This window comes from Thunnus albacares, chromosome 5 (genome assembly GCF_914725855.1).
Source record: "Thunnus albacares chromosome 5, fThuAlb1.1, whole genome shotgun sequence".
Taxonomy (NCBI): domain Eukaryota; kingdom Metazoa; phylum Chordata; class Actinopteri; order Scombriformes; family Scombridae; genus Thunnus; species Thunnus albacares.
The window spans coordinates 10,924,245-10,940,647 of NC_058110.1; the positions used below are offsets into that span (position 1 = coordinate 10,924,245).

A 16,403-nucleotide genomic window follows, 5' to 3' on the forward strand; every position below is an offset into this window, starting at 1 on the left:
TAATGACATAATTGTATGTTATATTGTAAGATCATGGTTATTTTCTCTTTCAAAATATACTGCATGTGCTAATTAACAAAAGTTTAAAAAACAAGTCAATGTGTCAACAGGCTCTGGTGAAGACAGAACTGCCACCCTGTAGCTGCTGTTGCTAATGCAAAGATGACAGACAAGTGCTCAGTGATTGACTGTAACTTTCTAACCTCAAATTGCAGAGCTATGCCAAGCTCACCTCACATCCCACTCCTTCCCATTTGTTTCATTTCAATCTTTTCCTTCTTCGTTCATTCTCTCGTCACATCTCTCACTCCCACTCTCCCTTTATTCCTTCTCCTCTCTCACCATTCTCTCTTTCTGTCCCTCTCGCTGCTTTAAAACCTTCTCCATATCCACCCACACCTTCTCAATCAAATTAGCATATCAATTCAGCTTTAGGTTTTTTTCTTTTAAAGCAGCAACAGCAGGAGCAGCAGCCTTGCCTGCGTGGCTACTGTACAGCCCACATACACCAGTGCTCGCTGCTGCTTTCCTCATTTTACATTTCTGCACTGACAGACTCTATCCCTCTCCATCCGTTCCTCTGTCTGGCTGTTTACTATCTACCCTCCTCTTGTTATTGTCGCTCACACTCTCACTTACAAGCAACGGCCGATATGTGCTCAGTGGTGTACTTTATTTTGCTTTTTTTGATGAGGATGGATGATGGATGATAAGGTTTTCCAGTCATAACTTCAAGTGATTCCTTCCTTTGCTTTCTAAAAATATCTCCAGTAAAACCTCTCCTCTCATCTCAAGTGCTAGATTTTGTGGCAAGAAAGAACTAGCTGCTGGTTACATATTTGTACAATTGTGGCAACTCAAGAACAGAAGCGAGATAGGTAGGAAATCACAATTGATATGCCAAGTTTTCATAATGAATACCCAGCAGGCCTTGTCTACAGGGCCACTGTGGTGTGTTATGTGAAAGTTTATTTTTTATTTACCGATAAGAGGACGTGTTGACTCACTGATTCAATGCTCTATGTATAGTCTGTTTAAATCGTGTCAGCTCTCATTTGGCTTTGGGAGTGTTACATAACCATCTTCCAGCTGGATCACATAGGTTAAGGCTCCATTCAATTAACGTTTGCTGTCTGAGTGCCAAGACTAAGATGTACCGTCACAGAGGAGCGTACATCACACGTTTCAATCCGAGACTCAACCGCATGCACGGTGCATGCACCGTGACAAGCAGGATAATTACTAATTACGTGAGAAAATGATGAAAAACAAACAACATGCATCAAATCCCTGCGTGTGTGCTACATGGTTAAGGTGAGGTGTTGCAAATGAAAAAGGGGAACAAGAGAACTCTCTTGTTGACAGCTGATTGTGTTGAAGAGACACAAACAAGGTTTTAATATCAGGACTTGTCACTTATTTACATATTCACAATTACATATTTACATACCAGATTAACTCACCACTTTATGTGACTGAATTCCCAGGTCTCTCCTGTAAAAGATATCTTGATCCCAATGAGACTTCCTGCATAAATAAGGTTTAACTAACTAATACTTCATCAAGATATTTAAATCATGTAGTGTTTTTTTATTTTTGTTTGTCTGTTTTTTTCATTTCATGTAATACAGTTGATGTGACAATTTGCATCTGCCTGGCCTAGGGCTGCAACAAACAATATTTTTATGATTATTGATTAATCTACAGATTATTTTCTCGATCTGATGTACATGTCAAACTATCTACTTTTGGACTGACAACAATTTCACCAGGTTCCTCTTATGACTGTTTCAGACAGCCCAAAATCGCAGACTATCAGGACCTTCAGCTGTTTCCTGTTTGGTAGGAGGGTTTTTTTCACCCTAACAATCAGTGGTGACTGTTGCATTCGTCTGTCAATGTCTTGCTCGGTCAACACAGAGGCTACGGGAGCAGTTCATTTTTTGCTGATCAAGAAATAGATATATAGCTGCGTCACTCTTGCCCATACTTGTTTTTGTTTGGAACGGATTCTGGCTCTCATTGGCTCAGTTGTTTCTTCAATTTTCTTTGAAAATCAGAGTTGTGGGTCTGGAAACAGTACAAATCTACAACTGAATAATTATCATTCACTATTACCATCAAAAACAATCCACTGGTTCAATTCTTATTCCTACTGTTTTCATGTTATTTCCTCTTCCAGTGTTAATACAGTTCTGTGTTATCTCACTTTATCGTGTCTTACAGTTTGTCATATAATGGTGGGCTTGCTGCATTTCATACAGCTTGTGTAAATTAGCTGTGTATAGTTTTCTACGTAAACATTATATTGTCTTTAAATTGACATCCGACAAAAATCACAGTAGCGGCAAGTGGCTGAAGTATGACAACATATCTGTAAATAACTGCTTTCAGTGTCATCCAGATTATAATTATGATTGTGTCTTTTCCTTCAGAGTCTGTCTCCTCTCACCTTCTACCTCCACTGTAGCCAGTGCTGAGGAAGATGACAGGGAAAAATGGCTTTGTCTCTTGTTGGACAGGTATATGCCATGAATTGTTTCAGAGAGAAAATAAAAGAAAGACAGTTAGAAAGTTGTTTATAAGAGAACATCAGTTAAAAGTGCAGCTTTCTGTTCTCTGCATCCCTCTCCCCGCCCCCCCCCTCCAAGTTTCTCTTTCATTTATTTCATTTCTCTTTTTTCTCACTCCGTCAGTTTCACTCACTCCCTACCTCTCTTGCTCACTATCCTCTTTCTTCTCCCTCTTGCCTCTGTCTGCTGCCGTCACAGATTTCTTCCTCCCTCGCCTGAAAATATGAATATTTTAGAGCTAAGAAGCTTAAAGGGAACAATGAAATGGCCCCCAAGTTAAATTATACTCCATTTCCAGAGTCACAGAAGAGGGACTTTTCTGAGTGATGAGCGCACCGGTGCCACGTGGGTGTGTCTTTCTCACTTTCACACACACATAAGCTTGTTGTCTCCTGCTTTTATGTCATATTTGTGATATTCCTCACGGATCTTGCTTCTAGAATTGCTAAACCAGGCAGTGGCAGCGTAACCAATCAACGCGGTCCCTTCAGCGATCATAATGGACACTTGACACCTGGGTTAGAGAAAGCGCAAGTTCTTCGGGGCTAACATGCCTAAATTGCTGTTTGTATCATTAAAAGAAAAGGAAGGGGGAGGCAGAATGATACTCATTTGCATGCTTTTGGAGGCAGTTTGTTTTAGAGCTTTGTTAACAGAGTAAACAAAAGCAGAGCATTGTAGGAAATGAGTTGGTGGTGGGTTTTTTTGTCTCCCAATTAGAGGAGTCACCCTAGTGTGGGCGTTGTAAAAGGGAAACATTTTGCTTAACCATCCATTTCCTGTTAGAAGAAAAGAAAAAAAAACACTTTAAACTGAAAGAAAATGTACTGAAGCCAGTGCATCACTATTATCTGTGATGGTTACCATCATGGCTGTTAGTCTTCAGTGCATCAAGAGCAAGTCAAAGCCGCCTTTATAACAACGCAGCCTTGAGGGCTTAACAGAAATGTTTCTTAAACTGTGAAATCCACATTTCTAACGTGTCTGCAATCTCAAAGAAAAATGGCCATATTCCTTTTAAATCTGTGCTGGTGATAAAGTGCTCTAGTGGGAAAATAAACCTTATCTTGGAAAGAAAAACCCTACAGAAAAGAATGGCAATATATTACTGTGGAGGATCGTAGTGCAAAATGTTTGCTGAAGAGTTTTGTATTTGATTCCAGTCCTCATGAATGGTATTAACGTAGACTCATTTGAGTTTTTATCTACGTTGGAGGGTTTTTTTTTTCCTCCCATCATCTCAATTTCAAACCAAACTAAAATGTCAAAAAAAAAAATCTCTTAAGTACAGAAGTGAAGGATTATTTCTTCTGTTGAGTATTCACACCTGAAAATGGCATTATCATCGTAACAACAAAGATTCTCTTTGATTCAATTTAGTGGTCCGACTGCTGGGGGAAGCAGCGGGAGAGAGAAGGGTGAGGATGAAATATTAGTAAGCAAAATTGATTTAGTTGAGACACTGTCATTTGAATAAAACGGAACTGCTGAAAAAGAAAGAAAGTCGTTTAGAGCGAATTTTGAAATAATAGCAGTTGGAAGAGAAATGGAGAGCAGGCGGCAGCTGCCTCATTGTGCGAGTTTGGGGAAAATGAGGGTAGATTTTCAGAGGAGGATAAATTAGTTTCTGAAGGTTATTTCTTTGTGCTCAAAGGGCAGGAGATGAAGTGAGAGAGCAAACTCTCTTTAATGGCTCCAACTGGGACATGTGAAGCTCCAGACAGCAAATGGATCTTGACCCTGTAATCACAGAGTAGGGACTTAATAAATGGTCATGACAGAGGTTCGTGGCACTGATCAATAACAGGGTCACTAGTCCCAATAAAGGCTTCTAAAACCTGTTATTGCCATTCACATCCCAAGACAGAAAAAGCAAAATTAGCATCTTTGGAAAGAGAAATGTTTGAGAGATGCAATGACCAGTCGATTGGTTGATTGAAAGAAAATTAATCGGTAACTATTTTGCCAAAGATTTGACTATTCCAGCTTCTTATATGTTTTTCTTGGTCTTACATTACAGTGAATTGAATCATTTGGGGTTTTGGACTGTATAATGATGTCACCTTGTGCTCTAGGATATTGTGATGAGCAGTTTTTTTCCTTTTTTATAGGCCAAATAATCAATCACTTAATTGGAAAAAATCAGATTAATCAATAATGAAAATAATCATTGGTTGCAGCTCTACGTGGGAACAAGTCACCCCTGTAGGCTGGATTGTGAGAAACTGATGAGAATTTTTGAGTATGTTCCTTCATTTTATTAATCAAATCTTAAATTGATTGATCAAATCAATATTAAAGAGATCCGTCTATAATGTAAATCTTTTTCAATTGCAGCCCAACTCTTGACCATTGGCCATTTTTATGCGATAAAATCCCCCCAAAAGTTTTGTTTTGCTGAGAATTGTAGCATTTAGACCATCAGAGGACACTAAAGACGCAGGTATACTGCCATTCATAGTGTTTCACACAATTGTACACACAAAAAGTGGCACAAGTAGTTGTGTAAAGAATGAAAAAAGAAAGCTCCAGACTCAAAACCATTTGCAGTGTTTGTTTTGAAAAGTTACTGATATTGTCGGACGCAGCATCCTCACAGCAAGACAGACCTATTGCTTTACCAATTCTTTAGAGGAAAGAAAATCATCTCACAAAAATATGGAGCCCAGATAAATCCAACTACACATGTCTGGCCCAAACATGAATAACACAGCTATCATGTGTCATCATCATCTCACTGAGAGGAAAATGTCTCCTTGTTCATGTCTGCCAAAGCAGAGTTCAGCTGAAATATATAATCAGCAAAACCATTTAAATGATTCTGACTCGTAGGCTAATTACATCTTTTCTTACTTATCTTGACAACATAATTAATAATGTTCCCTTTTATTTCCTTTTATTATCCGTATTATCTCATTATATTTTGTTTGCCCAGTCTCATGCTTATTTGTGTGTGAGTGCACACATATAGGGTGGATGCACTGTGCGTGTGTGTGTGTGTGTGTTATGTGTGCACGTGTGTGTTTGTGCATGTCCACAAAGCTGCACGCTTATGCATGCTCAGGAAACTGAGATCTGCAGCAACCACATTATTAATCTTGCAATAAAATACAAAAGCACTGTCTAAATATCAAGGTTTTATTAGACTGGGTTCTGCAGGGGACAGACACGCGAGCTGGACTTTTAATGATATCAGAAGAAGAAAACCTAATTAGCAACTATAAGTACTTTAACACCTACAGCATCAACGTCTGTGAGAACATAAATAACGAGACAGTAAAGTCAGAAAACGTGAGGGTTAAATTGAAAGAGACAAACATTGAAGGATTTGTCACAGGTCGGCATACAAACAGAGATGATCTTTATAATGTTTCACAAGAACTGCTGGTGTTTATGAGTAATTAAAGATCCTTTCCAGACATGTATTAAGATATATAAAGATACTCTGTTTGCAATGTGTGTCTGATATGCTTTTTCAGCAAACAAGTATAATTACCACTTTAAAATCCTTAAAATGGGGAAGATCCTTCTCCCTCATTAAAAAGTCCAGAATCTATGAATATATTCATGGTGGCGCGCAGCAGTGCGGCAGCTTCTCTGGCTCCTGGTTATGGTGTAAAGAGTGTTAGAGACTCTTCTCTTAACGGGAGTAAGTGTGTAGATAACTCGACCAGTGCAACTAGACTAAGAAGGTACAGCCCAACCGAACTTCTGAATATTATCAACAACTCGCCCGCCTCACTTCCACTGAAGCTTAGAATGGCACTCAGCAGCTCTTGAGGACAGACCCTGAGGCAGTGGACTGGCGTAGCAGACTACAACGGCTCAGAGAAAAGAGGAAGCGGTGTGCGCAGAAGCAGAAGAGCGTTTAGCGGGCCGGTCTGTTAGCAAAGCTAAAAGCTAACAGGACCAGCCAAGCCATTCCATCGCTCTTTCTGGTCAACATTCGCTCACTGGATAACAAAATGGATCTGATCCAATTGAGACAGAGTTCATCGGGGGCCGGCTGCAACAGTTAGATGTACAGCAGTTCGTAAAATGTGCCTCAAGCCCTACATAGACTTAATACCACATTTTACAACCTGTGACAAAGCGTAGAACTATGTCTGACACTTAGTCAAAGGTGTAAAGTGAAAAGTCTTAAATAATTTAGCTTAAATAAACCATTGTTTATAAAAGAATCAAATAATAAACTCACATTTGACAACTGGTGCATGTTTGCTTCCACAATCATCTCTTCCTAAAACCGCCCATTAGCACCAACTAATGCAAAGTAGGAAGCATATCTGTGTGGACCAGTACAAGAAACTAACCTATTTTCCGTGATGAATATCCATAGTGCCGAATCCACCACAAGACCACAATAAATTAATTAGGCCTAAAACATTTATTTCATTTTCCAACCAACATATATTTTCTCTGGTTAACACAGCGACATTTAACCGACAGATTGTTAAACGGAGTTTGGCATTACGTTCCCTCCACTGACAGGACTGCCGCCGTTATCATCTGCCAGACATCTTGTTTTTTCTTATTAGTTATGGCATTGTTTTTTTTGCATACTAAAATATGCATTTACTTACTGTACAGTTCAATATTTTTTCTTGTTTCACAATCTGAGTAATTTAATTTTCATTTCTTCAGCTCAGCAGTCATTTTTAATTTATTGGTTGGCGCCAGTAAATGTAATGGCTACCAAGGAAAGAGGCGATGCCTCCAACTCTATTCAGAAAACCATACACCAGGGCAACACCACCTCTCACTCTGATCTCCTGTCTAATACGCAAAAAACAAAAAATCCAAGCCAGGCTTGTTTCTCTACTGAATATAATCATTGTGCTTTACAAATAAAAGAGGCACTGGCATGTGCTTCAAGCAGAACAATCTTTGAAGTACATTCTGCAAATCCCCAACCCTTTCCTTGTTCAGGAGAGCACCCACAATTAAAAACATTGTCATATACAAAAATATGACTCAAAACAAGACCACATGGCTGACAACAACTGGCATGAATAGATGTGGTAACCGTGCCTGCTGCAACAATATAACAAATACGAAATTGTTCAATCATTCCCACACTGGGAGGAAAATTCCTTTTCGGGAATATATAAGTCAACTCATGATTTACATGTTATCATGTCCCTGTGGTCTAGCATGAATATCAGAGCACAAAACTGCAATCTGTACAGGCAGTATGGATTATGCAATTGCAAAACATAATGCTGAAGCAAATCATGGTTCACCCCCGTCATTAAAACTCTGTGGGTTTGAGAAAGTCATGATGTCTACTAGAAAAGGTGATGTTCTGAAGAAACTAGCCCAAAGAGAAATATTTTGGGTATACACGCTCAATACTATGACACCAAATGGACTTAATGATGACTTCAGCTTACAATGCTTAGTTAGGACTGTTTGTAATCTATATGTCCCTTTATTTCCATCTAGTATATGTTCTTAATAGTGAATCAATGCTGGTCAGAAATAGTGTCCTGTGAAGCTTCATATTGTATGTAATGGGATTTTAATCAGATTAAACTAAATACTTGTGATTGGTCCTTGTATCTAGAACCATGGGATAAGAAAAGTGATTGGTTCCCAAATAATTGGGTCCAACTCCCAGCTGTGTATTAACTCTGCCCTTGTATATATGACTAAATTGAACCTGTATACTTCAAACGCTCTGAAGAAGTCTTTGTGCCAAACCACGTAGGCGTTTTTCTATTGTGATGTGAGCCAAATAAACAAGTGAAATCTTAGTATTTTGTTCTCCTTGACTTGGAAATTTGAGATGTGCTACCTTTTTTTATATTTTTGGAACATGCCAGTAAATGTAAGTTTGTAACCATAGCAACGTGAATGGCGTGGCAGATGTCACTATGATAGAATGTGTCAGCGTGGACACGCATCGTCTACGCTGGGCATAGTTTTTACAAAGTAGATTTTTTTCTGTGTGGCACCATTAAAAGCCGTCAGCTATTTGTCAGTAAGTTTTTGTGTCAGTACTTTGTGAAATCAATGTGTAGGCTGCTGTAAAAGTAATAACTACAGATGGCAACTGTCATCTCAAGGGGTGTGTGTGTGTGTGTGTGTGTGTGTGTGTGTGTGTGTGTGTGTGTGTGTGTGTGTGTGAGAGAGAGAGAGAGAGTGAGAGAGAGTGTGAGAGAGAGAAAGCAGGTGAAATTATGTCCCAAATGAGTTTTGTATAAGCCAATTACCAAGTGAGTTACACAACTCTGGCATGTTTCTCTTATCTTTGAAAAAACAGCAAACAAAAGCTGCTTCTCTGAGATGCTTCTCTGAGGGTTTGTGACTTTCACTCATCTCTCACATTGTCATGGAGAAGATGCTGGTTGGGAGTTAACTTGTCAGTTTTAACCAATTGATGATAAAGCAGTCAGGACAGTGATCTACATAACAAATCTGCGTTGGACCAGAGCGTGCATTACATGAATGTTTTGGGCTTTGGGCCTAATCATACAGGGGAGGTTTAAGTCATCTACATTCCTGATTGTGTGTTTGTGTGTGTATGTGTGTGTGTGTGTGTGTGTGTGTGTATTGCTACCCACACAGTGGATGTTAGCTCCCCCATATTGAGGGTGAGTCATCCATGGCAAGAAACAGTGGCAGCATCATTAGCATGCCGCTCTCATCCTCCCACTCCCCTACTCCTTAACAGATTTTAACTGGCACAGCGCTTCCACCGATAAATCACTGTTGCCCTACTGCTGAAACACTCCCATAATTCACAACCCGAAATATTAAGTCAAACACACACTCATACCGCTGCCTTCCCATTTCCCTTCTTATTTCATCGCGCTTGTCCCTGAGCATAAGACATGTTGCTTTGATCCGCTGCATATACTACACCACCATCAGCCCATTATAGTGTAGTACAGTTGGTTCCACTAATGCTGGTACAGTCCAGTTATGAATACCAACAGGACACAAACATGCATTATCATAACCTCAAAGGATGAGGCTGGAGTCTATAATGCTGTTTTTGTTATCAACAAATTCCATGAAAAGAGCAACATCATCTTTCCAGCTTCCCTATCCTGTTTGTGGCACTCAGGGCGGTTTATATGGAACTGACTCAAAATAAAGTACAGTGGCCGGGTTCATAGTAATGAAGGAACATGTCATCCAGTGCAATGGTGTGGCTCACCAATATATTTGTAATAGTTTTGGACAAGAATTTAACTCTATGGCACAGTGGAATAGGAGACACCAGGCTTTGGATACACAGTAAAATATTTAGTAGGACCAGTTCATTGGTTGTTTTAATCTTTTTATGGGATTTGTTAACAATAAATGGACATTACAAGCAGTATCCTTTAACCAAAAACTAGTTGCAAGATACAAAAATAGTGTGAGGACAATTGACAAAAGGAGGTAATACATATTGAGTTAACATTTTGGAATCAATGTCAAATTTCTTAGATGGCCACAGACATGATACAGCTTAAAACTTACTAAAGATAACCAGGCTGAGAAGTAGCGTTTTACTGCTTCGCTGGTTGACACTTTCAAGTCTGTTTCAACTGTTTCACCTCACATCTGAAGCATACTCTGTTGTACCTGTAACTCCACTCAACAATGATGTCACTGTGTACTGAAACATGCTTGAGTGCACTTCTACATCACTGCAGCAAGGTGAGAAGATGAATGTAAGCAAAAACGAGATTTTCAGGCGGAGCTAAGTTTCTCTTTAAAGATCCAGCGGAAGCATTTCTGTTTGGTCAGAAAATTCCTCCAATTTGTTAGAAATGTTTTTGTGGCCATCTGCTCAGCTGTCAGTAGTTTAAGGCAGGGCTCCTAACATCACTGAAAGAAGCAAGTTAACCATGGTGGCTAGCATTTCATTTACTGCAGAGTTTATGACTTATTTAAGTCTGGTTCACCCTGGATCATAAGGGTCAGGTAACTCATATACTCACTAATATAGAAGAAGATAATATCTGGAATTCACAATGTGCAATTTACAGCCAATACAGATTTACATTAGATCGCAATGATGATGGTACCCAGAAAATATTAGTAATGCTTTAATACAGAAAAGGCATGGAAATGATGAAGAATTACCAGATGTGACTGTGTTTATCACCGCTTATCAACACTTTTAACATTTCTTAAACTGGACCTTTAAATAATGCAAAACCAACAATAGTCAAGATTAGTGATTGATGAATCCTACTGATGCAGTAAATACTGTATATCAGGTCTGTCTGTACTAGGGATGTGCAGAAAGCCCAGTATTTGTATTTGTATATGTATTTGTTGAGGCAGCAAAATTATTTGTATTTGTATTCGAATAAAAGTGGAAAGAGGCTTAAAATCCTATTGTTTCTTTTATTATGCATTTAATTCTAGAAAACTCAAGTGTTACAATAAATGTTCATGAATAAACTACCTTACGAAGAAGGTCCCCACACCAGGTCTCAAACTGGAGTCTCCCAGATCATAGACAACTGTGCTTACTACTGAGCTACAACTTTACTCATCACCTCATTGCAGACAGACCTGTAACTAACAAATAATAAATATTCATAAAAACCCACTATTTGTGCTTTGCCGAATAATGTATTTGTATTCGGGCACACCCCTAGTGTGTACAATGAAATCTCACATTTCTCTCATCTGTCTCTTGGAGGTCACGCTGTTCAATTAGGTCTTCACACAAAGAAAAAAAGCAATGACTCCCAGACTTTTAAAGTTTATGAAGCTATCTTTCCCTTTCAACCGCTGTGAAATCTCTGTCTTATCTGACTTATAGGGTCTATAACCAGTCGCAGTCTATTTCGTCGAATCATTGGATCGTCAATCATTACGAAGACCTGCATTTCATGAATATTTGATGTGAGCCAAGTGCATTAAACCCCACTCCTTTGTACTGCATCGGTTATAGTGGTTACAGGCCTAATTATGATAAGGAGGAGGCACTCAGCTGGCACATTTGGACGTGCAGCCAAACTCGGTGTCCTTAGAGAACAATGTGCGAGACACCTCTTATTTCTGAAATGTTCAACCTCCTTTGTCTTTTTTTTATAGTACCACATCCACAGGGGCAGTCCTACTTTGAGCGAGTTTTCCTCTTTTAGGACAAATGAAAACTTCCTGGAGCTTTGTTGGCAGAGTCTTTCTCCATTCATTAAATCAGCCTAAGGCGTTTTGTTCTGCCTGCGGCGTGGCATCGGTCCTCAGCTGCTCCTTTCCTCCTCTTCATCGTCTTCTGTTCTCCCCATTCTTTTGATCACAAGCCAAGATGTTACATAATTTCTGACAAGATCTCAGACCCTTTTATCAAGAGTAATAGATTTTATTGAAGATGTAGGTGTGCGATTGCTACAGGTCATTTGAGGTGACGTCGCCTCTGGCTTCACTCAAACTTGGGGAAGGCAGACATGTTCAAGGGACCCTAAAGATGAATGTTAGCTTTTTTAAATGGAGGTCAGGATGTGTTTTGAAAAGTTCAAGACCAGAGTTCAAATAAGCTTCGTGCTCATTAAAGTATGCTATGGAAAGTAGATACAGTAGTTCACATGAAAAGCACATCAACTGGGGCACTTCTTCTGTAATATATGGGAGAGTGGACTGTAAAAAGAAGCCACACTGTGATAGTTTGTCGGGCTAAAAATAGAAATACTTAAGGGGAGATTATGTGAAGACTGTATGTCAGAGTAGCAGGCAGCATAAAGGATTCGTCTCATGCTGCACTGTACATTCATCTGCCATCCCATTCCTCTTCATTTTTGTCACTCCATTTCTGCCTCGATACCAATTTAAGCACAGACACACTGGCATGGAGTCACAAACACACACACACACACACACACACACACACACATTCACTCACACAACAGTAAAACTGAGTTGGCGGGTGAGGTGTCAGCATCACTTCAGAGACAGCTTGATGACAATCCAGCTGGAGTCACACTTTTAAAGGTCACACACAGATCACACACACACATACACACACACTCTTTTTCTTTCTCTGTCTGCGTGTATGTGTCTCTCTCACACGCACGCTTTAATTAAAAGCTGCAATCAAGCTGACTTCTGCATGTATTAACACCTCTCACAGACGTGAGAATGTCGTCATACCGCTGAAGTTATAAAAGTCTGGAACACTTAACTAATCTACGCAACTTAGGCTGGTTGTGAAGACCTTGAAAGAAAATCTCACAAAAGATTGAAAAAAAAAAACTGCGAACGCCAAAATGAGAAAATTATTCACGCTAACATGTCACTTACCTCACAGTGTTAAAGGAAGTTGTGGCCTACTTTCTACCATTTGTATTTAAATTTATCCTGCTGACTGGGGTACCTGCAGACCCCAGAGGTTTACTTTTCATCATATCTCACAGGTGCTTTATTCTATCATTCCAATTTTTCATGACTTTGTCAATCAATTTGTTCCTAATGATTTCATATCACTGTTTTCTGTTTCTGTTTTAAGTGGTGTTTTTTAAAAAGACTAATGTATTTGGGTCCTGGGGGACCCCATTCAATAGCATCCAATTCCACCTAATTCCACCTAAGCAGTTTTAATAGATGGAACTATTTATTGAGTTCATGTTTGCCAAGGGTCTTAATTTAAAGTATCACACACTATCGGGGGGGGGGGGGCTCACTGTCAGTCATCTTGAAGGCTTTGTGGAAAGATTGTACTTGAGATAAAAGCTGCAATTTGTATTAAAGAAAAGTAGATGTTTGTGTTATACAATATGCAGATTAACTGTAACTTTCCTCAAATAATAATAATCTATTTTTTCAGATGATATTAATTACATAACTAATAATGCTTTGAGAAGAAATAAGTTAACATTTTGCTATAATGGTTGATTCTTACAGTAGTTTATTCTTGGGGTCCCCAGTCAGTAGTCTTTGTATGTTAAATATGTTAGGATGAAGGTTGATCAGATATGGGGGCAGTAGTTATGTGTACAGGGATTAAAGCAAGAAAAGATTTGTGAGCCTGAAAAGTTGTCCAGGAGGAAATGTGTACAATGAATTAAGTATAATATGAATTTAAAACTGCTCTATGCCTGAAATCAGGCATGATGCCCGTGTAAACCATAACCCACTGCCACAACTTATTAACCTGAGTGAATATCCAGACAATCTAAATGTAGTCACATTAATAGAATAACGGCACTAGTTGAAAAAACAGTATCTTCTTCGTATTTCTTCTGTTTCCAAGGTCAAGACTGAACCTTCGATCTCATATATAAAAATGTTTTATAACAAAAACTCCCACTAGCAGCCCCTAAAGGCTTTACTGGTCATTATCCTGAGGGTGGCACTGGTGGTGGGTTTGTATTGATGGGAGTATAGTTGGTGAATGTGCTTCACCAAATGGCAAGCTGCGATTCTTCTTGTGTGTCCATTTATTAAGCCATTCAATAATCTCTCTCCCCTCCTTCTCTTTTTATGGTCACAGAATCTGCACCAGACCCTTCTGGAGACGACGATAATGCTGCTTCTCTGCTATGGCGGCAATCTGGGCCTCACTGCACTGGAGCAGGGCAGCATGGAAAGTTACGGAGGGTTGATTCTCCATAAAGCCTCCCTTTAAAAATAATGAAATTTAAATAGGTCTGCTAGTCCCTAAAGAACTGGCTGAGGGTCTGAGGGTCCTGAGGGTCTAGGAGTGGTTCAGAGAGGAAGGAACGTTGGACCCCTGAAAGGACGGCAACCTCCCATAAGGGTCTGAGGGTGGCCCTGGGCGGGGTCAACATTACACGCTCCATAATATACAGTACTAAAAGGAATAAAAGATGAACTAGCCAGCCTAACCCAGCTGCTAACCAGAGCACATTTTGCCCTTTTTTTTAAAATGATATTCTTTTATGTCAGCACTTTCATTATTTTTATTCAACTGATGAATTGTTTTTTAAACAGGTGCACACAAATGCACCTAAAATCCTGTCCGCCAGCTGATTAGAACACTGTTGATCATACAGACCAGGGACCAACAATATTCTATGGAGGTTCGTGGCTGCATGCATAAGAACACGTAGATCCAAATAAAAAGCACGCTATCAATTATTTTACATTTTAAGAGCCTTGTCAGATGTTGTAATGTGCTCATAAATATGTCAAATTATGGCTTTCTCTCTGAGCTATTTGTGTGACTCATCAGAGGTCATTTGTTATTGGACAGATTTTGCTTTGCGCTCGCTCTCACTGATCTGTAGTAAATAAAATAAAATATTTAATAACATAATACGCTGGAGTAAAAGAGAGGACTACTTGATCTGTGTTTAATGGTTTGAGATGATCATTTTTGCATTATCTCTGTTTTTAAAAAGCAGGTACTATGAACTTGTAAATGGCATAAATATACATTTTGTCAGTAAATGTTTTCAATGTAGAGCTCATATTTTGCAAGAATGAAATAACTGTTGGGTAAAAGGTATTCTTTTGATCTTCTCAGTCCACAAAGTTCTCAAAATAAGTTACTGCAATATAATTGCAAAACAATGAAACCATATTTTTCACACTGCTAACTCTAAACTTTAAACCATCTTCTTATAGCTTTTCCTTGCATATTCTAAGCTCAATGCCACCGGCAGTTTCACAGAACAAATGTTTTAATGGTAGTTATTCCATCTTAGGTACATTTAGTATAAATTTACAAGGTAGACACACTAGTGCCTATCATTTGCTCTACTTAATAAACTCTAAAACACTCCCCTGATTCCCTGTGCTTGAAATGAAAGATCCAGCCCAGCACTATCAAAGAGCAGCGGGACGGAGATACAGAGCGACAGTATTGTCATATCAATTCTCATCCATACCAAAGACACATCTCACTTAGGCTGAAATGAACAGATAGGATCCATGCAGTGCCACTGTACAAATAATTGCTGGTCCATAGTTGCACCTGTCAAATATGGTTAACCATCTAGGTTTCTGTAGACAAGAAAAAAGGAAGAGAAGAGATAAGCCCCATTTAGTTTGGGAGGTGATGTGCCTTAAATTGCAGTGGCAGCTGTAAAAGAGCTTGTGCTTGCAGGCTAAAGAAACGGAAAGTGAGATAAAGGAAAGCATCAGGCTGGAGAAAATAATCTTGGCAGAGGTGTGTCAAGGCCATCGTGGCCATCTTTAATTTGAGGAGTGTCCCTCACAAGGATGAAATGTTATCAGAATGTGTATGTGGCTTTATATCACAAAACTATAAGGTTTTTTCCCCCATGTAAGCACAGAATATATGTTTAAAGGATGCAGAATGTAACATGATGAATAGACATGTTTTCCTGACGAGTATGCATACTTCAATATTTCCCTTCACCCCATAACTTTAGTTTTTCTCAACACGTCTACACATCTATTTTTAGGTGTGCAAGCAATTCAAATGGTCACACTGTAGACCAGAAATATGCTGTAGATCATAAGATGATTGTATATGATTGTAGAAAAGAGGTCATTCCTTCACTTGCAATGCACACCTCTCATGATGAACTCTGTTACTGTCCCTTATGTGGCATATGCAAGAGCTATCAAGGCCATGTGTTTTGAAAGCCTGGGCTTACCGTGTTATGGCAGTCTACATTGATCAGTTGCAGCAGCTGGCTCTCAAACTTCTCCAGGGACGGCTGGAGGGAGATGGTCAGTCTGTTCAGGGTGAAGGGCAGCATCTTGAGCAGCTGAGGCCTCAACAGAGCATCTCCTGGTGACAGTGCAAACATAACGTCAAAGTTTGTCCATGCCATGACATTTATATGGTTTTCTTCAATCATTTTTAGAGCTCTTCAGACATGCCTGTCTGGTTTGTTTTGCTTTCAACCCAGTACTGTTCTGTTAGGATTTGTGTGGAGGAAAACCAGC

At 39.3% G+C, this 16,403-nt stretch overlaps 1 protein-coding gene across 3 annotated transcripts in view; it reads right to left on the bottom strand.

Moving 5' to 3' along the window:
- The window catches only part of nphp4 (nephronophthisis 4), a 168,273-nt gene that overhangs the window by 108,131 nt on the left and 43,739 nt on the right, over positions 1 to 16,403 (bottom strand). For all 3 annotated transcript variants that reach the window (XM_044351856.1, XM_044351857.1, XM_044351855.1), the window contains exon 6: positions 16,109 to 16,245. In XM_044351856.1, coding sequence (XP_044207791.1) covers positions 16,109 to 16,245 — 137 coding nt within the window. The remainder of the gene's footprint in view (positions 1 to 16,108; positions 16,246 to 16,403) is intronic.